Source organism: Antennarius striatus, chromosome 21, assembly GCF_040054535.1.
Source record: "Antennarius striatus isolate MH-2024 chromosome 21, ASM4005453v1, whole genome shotgun sequence".
NCBI lineage: Eukaryota > Metazoa > Chordata > Actinopteri > Lophiiformes > Antennariidae > Antennarius > Antennarius striatus.
The window spans coordinates 4,862,255-4,875,236 of record NC_090796.1 but is presented as its reverse complement, the minus strand read 5'-3'; the positions used below and the strand labels follow the sequence as shown (position 1 = coordinate 4,875,236).

General features: G+C 41.7%; 1 protein-coding gene across 6 annotated transcripts in view; it reads left to right on the top strand.

Annotated features, from left to right (window-relative positions):
• vstm4b (V-set and transmembrane domain containing 4b) overlaps positions 1 to 12,982 on the top strand; it is a 40,709-nt gene that overhangs the window by 8,543 nt on the left and 19,184 nt on the right. For 4 of the 6 annotated variants that reach the window (XR_011034047.1, XR_011034045.1, XR_011034046.1 and 1 more), the window contains exons 3-7: positions 7,025 to 7,078; positions 7,316 to 7,423; positions 7,647 to 7,680; positions 7,776 to 7,900; positions 8,362 to 8,426. Coding sequence is in view for 2 of the 6 variants with exons in the window: in XM_068305384.1 (XP_068161485.1) it covers positions 7,025 to 7,078; positions 7,316 to 7,423; positions 7,647 to 7,680; positions 7,776 to 7,900; positions 8,362 to 8,426; positions 9,152 to 9,277 (512 nt within the window). In the remaining 4 variants the exon portion in view is untranslated. Of the gene's footprint in view, positions 1 to 7,024; positions 7,079 to 7,315; positions 7,424 to 7,646; positions 7,681 to 7,775; positions 7,901 to 8,361; positions 8,427 to 8,565; positions 11,433 to 12,982 lie in introns of those variants that run through there. The other 2 variants (XM_068305384.1, XM_068305385.1) reach the window with 2 other exon arrangements.

Here is a 12,982-nt window from a genome sequence, read left to right as displayed (position 1 = left end):
AGTAACAGCCCCGGCAATTCCAAACAGCTCTTTTCCACTATATACAATCTCCTTAAACCCCCAACCCAGGTACACAGAGAGACCACCGAGAAGCAGTGCAATGACTTCATGTCTTTCTTCAAAACTAAGGTTGATGGCATTCGCTCTCTCCTCCTTGGCTCCTCTGCTCCCCCTGCTCCAGCTGTTGTCCTGCAACTTGAAGTCTCCCAGCCTCTCTGCTGTTTCTACAACACCTCACAGCAAGAGGTACAGCGCATCATCGGGAGGATGAAGTGCTCTACCTGTGCCCTGGATCCCTTTCTCACAGCCCTGGTGAAGGCTAACATTGGTGACATTGGTCCACTGATCACCAATGTTATCAACCTCTCCCTACAGGCTGGCCATGTTCCGTCAGCTCTCAAAACTGCCATCATCACTCCCCTCCTGAAGAGCCCAACTCTGGACCCGGAAGCCCTCAGTAGCTACAGGCCCATCTCCAACCTCCCGTTCCTTTCCAAGGTGCTGGAGAAGGTAGTTGCCGCTCAGCTCCAAAACCACCTCAAAGACAACAACATCTTTGAGAAGTTCCAGCTGGGTTTCGGTCAGCTCACAGCACTGGGTCACCAATGATCTGTTGATGGCAGCGGATGCTGGATGTTCATCCCTTCTTGTCCTCCTCGACCTATCAGCAGCGTTTGACACAGTGGATCATGTCATCCTCCTGGATCGTCTGTACTCCACCGTTGGTCTCTGTGACTTGGCCCTGAGCTGGTTCCAGTCCTATTTGGCTGGACGGACCGAGTGCGTCTCCCTTGGAGGCGCTAAATCATATACCCAGTCTGTCACCTGTGGTGTCCCACAGGGATCTGTCCTTGGCCCCCTCTTATTCACCCAATACATGCTCCCCCTCGGCCGTGTCATCAGCAGGCACGGCGTGTTATTTCACTGCTATACCGACGACACGCAGCTCTACATAAGGACGGAGTCGACGTCTCCTAAAGCCCTGTCATCATCTCCATCACCAGCTGCACTGTCAGCCTGTCTGGAGGAGACTAAGGTGTGGATGAACCACAATTTCCTTCAACTCAACAGCTCCAAAACCGAAGCCATACTTGTCGGTACTCCACACCAAGTACGATCATCCCCCATAACCTCTATCACCTTTGCTGGTCGGGTCATTCCACTCTCCACAGCAGTCACCAACCTGGGCGTGAGAATGGACCCCTACTTGACATTTGACACCCACATCAAGCATCTGTGTAAGACCTCCTTCTACCACCTTAGGATCATTGCCAATCTCCGCTCCACACTCTCTCTGTCCGATGCTGAAAAACTGGTACACGCCTTTGTCTCCTCCAGGCTGGATTATTGTAATGCACTCCTCATTGGGTTCCCTAGCAAGAGCATTCACAAGCTCCAATACATACAGAACAGTACTGCTAGGATCCTGATGAGGTGCGGAAATATGACCACATCACCCCCATCCTGGAATCACTGCACTGGCTCCCTGTGGAACTCAGGATCAAATATAAGATTTCCCTCCTCACCCACCAGTGCGTACATGGTAATGCTCCAGCCTACCTTAAGGAACTCCTCGTCCCCCAGACCACCTCACGCACCCTCCGCTCCAGCACAGCCAACCTCCTCAAGGTCCCCAGAACCAAGTTACACAGCATGGGTGATCGAGCCTTCTGCTTGGCTGCTCCCAGTCTGTGGAATGCTCTCCCTGACCATCTGAGAGTGCCACAGACTGTGGATTCTTTTAAACATGGCTTAAAGACTTACCTTTTTAAAAAGGCCTTTACTTAGCCTTTTATATATGCCTTATTGTTGGGTTGTGCTGTTTTTATTAGTTTACTTCACCATAGGTTTTATGCTCTCTTTGTCTTTGTAGAACTTTGAGATTTTTATAATGTAAAGTGCAATATAAATAAAATTCATTATTATTATTATTATTATTATTATTATTATTGTTATTATTAAGTTGTGCTGTAGCTCTTGCCTTTTCTGCTTTGTGGGTTCTGTTCACTCAAATCAGTGGGATCAAGCAGCAGATCTTTTGTTTAATACTTAATGAAACCCAGACTAAGTTTTACAGCTTTTCACATGACTTGTCAGTCAGTCCACAATGTCAGGAACAATTCACAGTCCAGTTACTACAGATATGGGATATGGGACGAAAAAAATCTAGTCCTATATTCTACTCCTTTCATCTGGGAATTAAAATACTAAAGTAAAATGTTTTGTTAATGAAAGAAAACTCCAAGAAATTAATGGAATCATGCTAATGCTAAATCTAGCTGGAATCTAGGAGGCTAGCGTATTTTATGTTGTGTTTTCATCAGGCATTTTAACTGCAATGAATTATATATATATATATATATATATATATATATATATATATATATATATATATATATATATATATATATATATATATATATATATATATATATATATATATACATATATATATATATATACCTCTCACCCTTGTGGGGTGTTATCTGTGTGTCATCCTCAAGCTCGTGTCCTCTACCAGAGGCCTGGGAGTCTGAGGGTTCTGCGAAGTATCTTAGCTGTTCCTAGGACTGCGCTCTTCTGGACTGAGGCTTCCGATGTTGTTCCAGGAATCTGCTGGAGCCACTCTTCCAGTTTGGGAGTCACTGCCCCAAGTGCTCGTACTACCATGGGGACCACATTAACCTTGATCTTCCACATCTGTTCCAGCTGTTCTTTCAACCCCTTGATACGTCTCAAATCTTTTCGTGTTCCTTCTTCCACATCTATCACCACTGCTCTCGTCTGCTCTTTGTCCATCACCAATATGTCCGGTTTGTCAGCAGCTGTTTGTCAGTCTGGAAGCTGAAGTCCCACAGGATCTTAGCCTTGTCGTTCTCAACCACCTTCCGTGGTTTGTCCCATTGGGATTTGGGTACTTCTAGTCCATGCTGGGTACAGAGGTTCCTGTACACTATCACAGCTACTTGGTTGTGCCTTTCCATGTATGATGAGCTGGCGAGCATCTTACACCCTGCTACCACATGCTGGACTGACTCTGGGGCTTCTTTACATAGCCTGCACCTTGGATCAGATCTACTGTGGTAGATATTGGCCTCTATTGCTCTTGTACTTAGGGCCTGTTCTTGTGCTGCCATGATCAGTGCCTCTGTGCTGTCTGTCAGTCTAGCTTTATTCAGCCATTGATAGGTCTTCTTGATATCAGCCACTTCCTCTATCTGACGGTGGTGCATGCCGTGTAGGGGCTTGTCCCTCCATGTTGTCTCCTCCTCCTCCTCTTCCTCCTCAGGTTTCTGCTGTCTAAGGCATTCACTGAGCAGTTCATCTGTTGGGGCCATCTTCGTGATGTACTCTTGGATTTTTGATGTCTCAACCTGGACAGTGGCCCTGATGCTCACTAGTCCTTGGCCTCCCTCTTTCCGCTTAGTGTACAGACTCAGGGTGCTGGACTTGGGGTGAAACCCCCCCATGCATGGTGAGGAGCTTTCTAGTCTTGATATCTGTGGCTTCTATCTCCTCCTTTGGCCAGCTTATGATCCCAGCGGGGTATCCGATGACCGGCAGTGCATACATGTTGATGGCTCGGACCTTGCTCTTGCCATTCAGCTGACTTCTCAGGACTTGCCTTACTCTCTGGAGGTATTTGGCTGTGTATGACTTCCTTGCGGCCTTCTCATGATTGCCATTAGCCTGTGGGATTCCAGGGTATTTGTAGCTGTCCTTGATATCTTCTATCCTGGCCCCTGGTAGGTCAACTCCTTCAATTCTGATCATCTTGCTTCTTCTTGATACCATCCGGCCACATTTGTCTAATCCGAATGACATCCCTATGTTGTCGCTGTAGATCCTGGTGTTGTGGATCAGTGAGTCAATTTCTCGCTCATTCCTGGCATACAGCTTGATGTCATCCATGTAGAGGAGATGACTGATTGTTATCCCACTTCGGAATTGGTATCCGTAGCCACTCTTTGTGATGATGTGACTGAGGGGGTTCAGGGCTATGCAGAACAGCAGTGGTGATAGTGCATCCCCTAGGTATATACCGCAGTTGATGTTAACTTGGGCTTGGAGTTAGTCTCCAGGGCTGTCTTCCACTCCATCAAGAACTCCATTTGAGTTCTTGATGAAGGCTCTTAGTGTCCTGTTGATCTTATACAGTTCCAGACATTCCTGTATCCACGTGTGTGGCATTGAATTGTAGGCTTTCTGGTAATCTATCCAGGCGGTGCACAAGTTGGTCTGCCTATTTTTACAGTCTCTGTGTACTGCTCTGTACACCAGTAGCTGATACTTGGCTCCCCTGGTGTTACTACCAACTCCTTTCTGTGCCCCGCTCATACATTGATCCATGTGCCTACTCATCTTAGCCGCCATGATGCCTGACAGGAGCTTCCATGTTGTGCTGAGACAGCTTATTGGCCGGTAGTTGGATGGGGTAGATTCCTTCTGTGGGTCTTTCATGATCAGGACTGTCTTGCCTTCAGTCAACCATTCTGGGTGCGTCCCATCCTTTAGCAGCTGGTTCATCTGTGCTGCTAGACGCTCATGGAGTAGTGCTGTCAGCTTCTTTAGCCAGTATGTATGGATCATATCCGGGCCCAGTGCTGACCAACTCTTTATCTTTGACACTCTTTCTTGGATGTCTGCCATTGAGATGGTTACTGGTTCTTGTTCTGGGAGGCAGCTGTGGTCAGTCCTCAGGTCCACTAGCCACTGGGCATCGATGTTGTGTGATGCTTCTCTTTCCCATATGCCCTTCCAGTATTTCCTATACAGTCTGCCACTGAGAGTACCCCTTTGCTGGTTGAGTGGAGAAGGTCTTGTTTATTCTCCTGGCCTCTATCTCCTTAGTGTATCTCTTCAGTCAGTAGCCAAAGCCGTTAGTCTCTGTTTGGCAGTTTCGAGTGCTTCAGGTATGGAGAGCTTGCTGTATTTCCTGGGTACCCCTTTATTCACCATGTTCCCCTTCTGTAGCTCGGCTAGCTGGCTGACTTCTCTCCGTGTCGCCTTTATCTTGGCCTCTAACCGTCTCTTCCATGGAGGGTATTGTTTGTTATGCCCTGTGTTGATCTTGTATCCCAGCATCTCGAGGATTACTGTTGCTGTACTGTGGATCAGCTTGTTGGTCTCAGTTATGTTCCCTGTGGGGATGGTTCTTATTGCAGCATTCACATCTTCTAGCAGATCTTCTGAAGGCACTTGACAACTTAGCTTCGGTATTTGTCAGAAGCTCCAGGTTTCCATTGGATCACGATCTTCCTTCTCAGGTCAGCAGTTCTTTCTATCTATCTATCTATATATCTATATATATCTATCTATCTACTGTATATATCTATCTATCTACTGTATATATCTATCTATCTATCTATCTACTATATATATATATATATATATATATATATATATATATATATATATATATATATATATATATTTGGTTCAGTGCTAAACATTTCAAATCGCAAGCATGCTCATATTCACAAAGTAAATGGAGCGGTCATATTGATCCATCTTCCTTTTGGAACTGATTAAGGCTAGTATTTCCAAACAGTAGAATGTAGGTCACACATGGTCAGTGTAGGTTTTAGTGGTTTTACAGATGGGGAGCAAATCCAAAGGTATGCTCCCAACAGAGAACAGTCTGAAGACATCTAGGCCTTTCAAAGAATAGCCTTAAGGAACGGATGGACACAAGATGAATATGTCAGTTGATGAGAGGCTACTGCTCAGCAAATTTCATTTTCTGAACTGGTGTTGCCCACATTACATGGTAAGCGGGTCAAAGATGTGTGTGGTCAGCTATTTGGTATAAGATACCCTGTTATTACTGGGCTTGTAGTGACAGCTTTAATAGATGTTATCCTAAAATGGAATTAGCAGTTTAAAGGCATAATTCTGCATTTTGATGAAGCTTTTTTCCAAGAATTGAATCTTCTTGGACAAGGATTCTTTACAGTAAACATCCCATGGTTCTATGCGATGCCTCACAGTTAAATATATGCTGCTCCACAATGCTTTATGGCAGCTTTAAATCTAATCTTACTTTTCCTCAAATGAAAGTTGCAATTTCGAGGGTTAGAGTTCATCTAAGGTTTTCCATTTCAATATGCATTATCAGTACAAAATGAATCATCATCCAAAGCATGTCTGTAGCATTTTTGTCAGTTGCGGCACAGCCATTCGGCCTGTGGGAAAGTCTCCAGCCGGCATGGCTAGCCTGCCTGTCGTCAGCTGCTGCTGGTTTGGGGTATTTCAAGATGTCCTTGTGGGTGTCATTTCACAAGCTTCCTGCCATCAGCTCAGCGAGAGCACAGCGGTGTTAAGACTGCTGTGGTCAGATGGGATGGCAAAATGAGTTTGTGTGGCACCAGGCTTCAAGTCCATTATGGCAAACATATTTTATCAATCATTTTGGACACAAGCGGCACATAATGGAGATTCCAATTACATAGATTGAGGTTGTATTCACAGACACAGAGAAAGGCTGTGTGAGAGAGGACAAGAGTCTGGAAATCTGAAAGCCTATAATTATTAAGTAGGGGTTATTTTCTGTTGCGTTTTGAAGAGTGTCATCACTGAGAGAACCCACTGTGGCAAAGTCAGCTGCAACAGCAACATGTTTACATAAATACGTGCAACATCCACAATAAATCTGCTTTTTAAACTTAAAAAAGAAAGTTATTCAGAAAGTTTTTGGTACAAAAAGCACTACTGGTAAATTATCGTATGTCAAAGATGGTTTGCTATGTGTGGATTTGAGAATAAAGTCTAGGATGATGCTAAGATGTAAACCAAGCCATAGTAATCCACCCGTTTGATCCAGTAAAGGTCAGTGAGGTCCAGTAAAGGTTGAGACAGTGATGCAGATACAGGATCAGGCAGGGAGGAGAACAAACCCGCTGTCTTCCTACAATTAGCTTTATTTAAACTGTAGCCAGGGTGTAATCAGGCGGCAGGGAGGGCCCAGTGACAACGATGGACTTTACATGGTTCTAATCTTTTTTTTTTTTTCTTCTCCCTGTAGTGCATGTTTTACCAGCCATCAAGGCCAAAGAAAGCCTGTGGAGCTTGTTTGAAGGTAAGTCATCATATTTTTAGCGTGTTTGAGTGGGTGTTTGTTTGTGGTCAACTGGTACTGTATCATCCTTGGCAGGCAAAAATAGCCCAACCCAACGGATTTTGTACAGGACCATAAATAGCTCAGCAAAACATGAACCAGTACTTTTTTCTTCAACTCAAGATTTTTGTGTGAGGTCAAGCATCAGGCATGAGTCTGATGCAGTGATATAATAAAGTGAGTGCTGTTGTGTTCCAGATGTCTATCTGTGTGCAGTGCTGATCTGCTCTGTGGGTCTGCTGTGCATGTGCATGTTCACTGTGACTGTGACCTGCCAGTACGTACAGAGGAAGCAGAGGTTAAAAGGTGAACGACAATTTCAAGATGACTCTCAGCTGAAATCTCTGTCTATTTGGTTTCTATATCTCCATTTTATCCTATATACCGGTAATGTTTTTATTATATTCTTTTTCAGTATGTCTCTTTTTAGTTCTTCCGATAAAACTTAATGCAAACTCTATACACTTTAATAATTACATTAACACTGGTTTTCATTGCATGTTTCATTTCTATGTATATGTCTTCGCAGATAATTATTACTTGGTGAAAAGCCCTCAGAACAGGTAAGACTTTCGAGCGCTGCCACTCAAACAGCCAGAAAAGCAACCAAATACAAAAATAAATAAAATTTATATCTGGAAATATGGTCTCAATCCAGTTCAGGAGAGACTGTCACCAGTTTGGTGAATGCATCTCCTGCTTTGCCAAAGAAGGAGAGGAGGTACAGGAAGAAACGGAACAGAGACTACCAAAAAGAGATACCACCAGAAATACCAGCGAAAGGTAAACACCTTCTAATTTGATTTGTTTGTGTGAAAACACTCAACTGAGTCCCACATAGACAATAAAAGATGCAAAAGTCATCCAAACACATGAATAAGGATTGCAGTTTTTGATTGTAATCCATGTTTAAAGAAGTTTTGAGTTGTTTAAAGCCAACTTCATCACCAGTGATGGTGATGTGGAGGATGTAAATAAAATCCCCCACATTCTTTAAAGGATAAAGAGGATAAAGAGTGTGAAAATTAAAACAACAACGATGTGACCCTGTTGTTGGATAGATGAGACAAGCTTTTGACAACAGCTAATATCTCAAATGACAGTCCCAGACAATAATGGGTGGAAATCAAGAATGAATATGCTCTTTAGGCTTAAATGGTGAGATTCTGTGATAACTGCCCTCTGTCCTAAATGTGCAGTCATTGTGTGAACTCACTGGAGCTACTTTGGTTTTGTTCCTTTAGCTCCCATTGGAGACAAAACACGGAAACCCAAACTTTTAAAACCACAACCAAGGAAAGTGTTGCTGGTGAGTATCATACATTCCTTTTTTTTTTAAAAATCAGCTTCATTATAAATGTAGCACCTTATCTAAGTTAGCATTTTCATCTGCATGTAATGTATTCATGTTAAATAATTCTTCCTTTTTTTGCATTGTTTGCCCAAAGCTTACTACCAATCAAGGCATTCTTACTGTCCTTTGTGGCCTACCATGATTATTGTCACAAATGCTATGGGAAATTACACAAAAATGTAGGCAAGCAAAACAAAACGCCGTAAAATGTACCACATAACCACATGCTTTATTTTTAAGTCGTCACTGGAATGATGTGTTAAATAAACTTGTATTTTAATAGCACAGAAAGCTGCGAGACGTAATTGAATTTTAGTAATTTCAAGCCATGAATCCTGCACAGTGATGTCTGCACACAGACTCAGTCCATTTAGGCTAACTAAACCAATGCAGAAAGTAGAGAGAAACAAACAAAAATGACAGAGGAAAACATCCAATCTTTAAGCACATCCGTCTCCATATAAATGGAATTTTAATCTCTGCTCAGGATTAGATATTTATTTTGTGTGTTCATACAGTCAAACAAGAAAACTTTAGTTGGAGATTAATGATGGAGTTTGACGTAAAAAATCTATCTCAAACTCTATGCTTATTTTCTAACCACTGATACCACTTCCCCCTCTTTCCATCTCTCTCCTCCATCATTATTTTCATCTGCCCTGTTTCTCTTCCATCTCCAGCCAAAGATTGTGGAGGAGAATCTGACCTATGCAGAGTTAGATTTGGTCAAGCCAATTCCTGAGACCAAGACCTCATGTAACGGCACTGTGTATGCTCAGATACTGTTTGGGGAGCAGCAGTTATGAAAGGAACACTCACACCACTGGCTATGCTGCCTGTAAATAATATTTGTATTTATAGACTGTGTTATTTTGTATCGAAAAATGTATAATTTCTCACAGATTATTGTAAATATAATTTTATACATTCTTTGATAGAACTTCTTTTTTCAAGATCCCAAAGGAAATTATTTTGTACTGAGGCATACAATATTTTGCATCCAATTTTGAATTCTGAGTAGCAACATGATGGAACATGATGGAAGATGCGGTGCAGCTTTAGACCAAATGTATTCATTATGATGCAGGGAGTTGATCCTGAACTGAACCTGCAAACTAATCTCTCCCATTCATACCAAACAGGTTACATTTGCCATTTTCCTTCCAAAATTAGCCAGTTAAGTTTATTCTGGCTGAGGTGATGTGATAAGATAGTTGACACCATTCTGATGTCAGTGCATTAAGTATGGAACAACAAACATGAGGTCAAATATAGTGAAGAGTGAAAATAAGGGGAACATATAAAGGGTGGATTTTGCTAAATAGCTAAATAGCATGGCTAGGGCGATGTGCTTAATTTGTTTCTCAACTAACATCTCCCAGATTTGCTACTAACAGCAAAAGTGAATACATTATTCTCGGTAAATTACTAATGTAGCATCAAAACATAATGTGTTCATTAACTGATTAACTTTCCCTAGATATGCTAATTATTTGTCGAGTCTGAATTATTTGTTACCCTCTTCACAAGTAGAAATTTCCGAAAATCAAGTATTCTTTTAAAACACACACAGACACACAAACACACACACATATATATATATATATACAGTGTGCCCCCTTTCCTCGCGGTTAATGCGTTCCAGGAAGCACACGTGATTAATGAATTTTGTGATAGAGCGACAAACTATTTATGTTATTATTTATGGTAATTTAAACATTTATGAACCCTCCCCATACTGATATTAAACCACCTTCTATCTGTATTACCTTTTCCCACACTCCTATCAACTGTTTAAAGCACTTTTATTTCTCACAGAAGCCCGAGACTCACAGAACGTAGCACACTTCTGGATCATCCAATAGAATGTGCGTACGGTATCATGTGACTGCCTACCAAAAATCCGCGATGAGGTGAAGTCGCGAGCGTTGATGCGCCAATGCGCGAGGGCACCCTCTATATGTATACTGTATAGGCAACTAAATGTCACATGGGCCACTTTCAGTCTGTTTGAAGCAGCTGCCTCATGAAATGAGAACTCCTCTCTATTCTGTCTAATTCCAAAGGAAAAAAAGTTGACTTTCTCTGCCTCTGAGCTAGAAGCAGAGGAGGTAATAGTTCCAAAATCAATGTCTGTAAAAATGAGCCAACTGAAAAACATAAGGACAGGATGTAGGGACAGTCTTTTTTGGCATTTTTGTGCATCCGGCTGCAGGCTGTAATGACTTCACAGACTTGATTTTGAAGTAACATTAGCCCCCCAACCTCCCCCAAGGGCGAGTATGTGAAACCAGGCTAGCCCTTTCATCTGGCGCCAACATCAGTTTTACAGGCTGTTAGCAACACACACATGAACACATACATGAAAGGGTGGAGTTACATGTAGGCAAACAACTCTTTTAGGATCGACGACACAACTGCACATAGCATTAATCAGAAAAGCTACGAACTTTTTAAAAACAGGGACAAACAGGGATCCATGAAAGTCTCACGTGAATTTAACAATTAAGTTGACTATGACTATGACTATGAAGTAGGTTTTGTTGTTGGAGATTAACTCAGATCTACAAGCCTCATAAGCTGCAAAACACATCCCTTTGTACAGCCCGTGCTTTCTCGCTTTGCATTAATTTGAGTGTGAATGTGCTTAAGTCTCTTTTTCAATCTAATGAGTCTCTGGATTCCAGCATGGAAAACCAAAGGACTGATTTTTGAGCTTGAAACCCAGACACAAAAGCACCAGATCCCTCCTTCCCCCCAAGATTTCCACTATCTGTAGCAGTGGTAGAGGAGATATTAACTTCATTAAAGTACCAATACACCAATATTTAAACACCTCAATATTTGTGTTCTGCATTGACATGACGACATGGATTAACTCTAAGATTTCCAAAAGACATCAGAGGAATAATGAAAAGGCTAAACACCTTTTTTTTTTTGGTTTGGCGGCGGCGGCGGGGGGGGGGGGGGGGCAGTGTCTAAATGATCACTGGTTTATTCTTTGATTTTCTTTTGATTTCTTTTGTAAATCTTTAACCTGTTAACCAGTAATAGCACCTATATTGGAGTAAGATGTACAATATTTCATCTTGAATTGCTTTGCAGTGTGTTTATATGATTCAAACAGATAGTTGCATATTTTGTGATTTCTTGCCCGATAGTAGCAAAGACTATTCCAAATCACTATAAAACTGCAATTTCCCAACTCCTCCTCTATTATTCCCGTATGTATGTATATTGGTTGTACAGCATGTATTATCCATATATGAAGTGAATGAATGTGACTTTTCTGGTGGCGGGCAGAGGTGTCTTAAAATTGCTCTTTAACTGTGAAATATGAAGTTAGTTCTAATCCACATTGTCCTTAATGGGACCCTCACTAACTAGAACCATGTGTGTGAATTGTGCCTCTTGGCTCCGTCCCTCTGTTTTCCCTCTATTTGCCCACCACCGATCTCCACATCACCATCATTTTAGCATTTCTGCTAGTCCATTGTTTTTCATCTGTACACTGTATGAAGATAAATAAATCTGAAAGTTGATAAGAGCAGTATCGTCCTGGAGAGGTTTTTGAGTAGTTAGTTTGTCTGGTGTCTTTTCTTTTCCACTAGAAACAAAGGCCAACACCTGTGTGAAATATCTGATTATTCACAGGATTGATAGCACAAAATGTCGGACATATAATCCAAGATGACTCGTCCTGTGACTATCTCCATTGTTCTCTCAGCATAAATACAGAAATAATTCATCTTTTGCTAAAACATTAACACAAACATGCAAAGCTAAACATATAATTCTTATTAGCTTCTTATCATTCTTCTTATCAGCCTTCTAATAATCTGCATCCAGGTGCTTCTATTGGTAAGTAAAACACATGTGTCTTGAAATGTACAATAAGTGATGTATAGGCCCTATTTGCATCATTTCAAGTTAACTCCAAAGACATTTGGTACTTATTCAACTGTTCAAAATATTTCGACTGCTCTGATGTATTTGATTAAAGGATAAACTGTTGTCTTCAAGCTTCTACATGCTGTTCATGTCTATTTACTGTTCATTACCGGAAATATCTGTTACGGTTACAAAAGGAACGAGGCGCGAGAGTCCAAAAGTCAAAAATCCAAATCCTTTAATCAGACCAAATTCAAAACCAGGAAAAACTCTGAGTTTACAATCCAGTGGGATATCCAAAAATCGTAGTCGAACAGGCAAGAGGTCAAAACCAAAAACAAGAACAGACAAGGGAAGGCAAAACTCGTGGTCGTATAAAAGGTGGTCAGGTAAAACAGTAAATAATTGCCAGACATGAAACTCTGCTTCAAAGGACTACTGAATATGCTGTGACAGCGCTGAACAGAAAAGAAATTACTTAAATAGGCAGGCCAAAATGAATGCCTATTGGCCTCAGGTGAAACAAATGACAAACTAATTAACTATGGGGAGAGCTAAACACAGATTGGCTAAACTCCAAACGAAACTATCAGGAAAAACAAAACAGGTGCAACAAATGT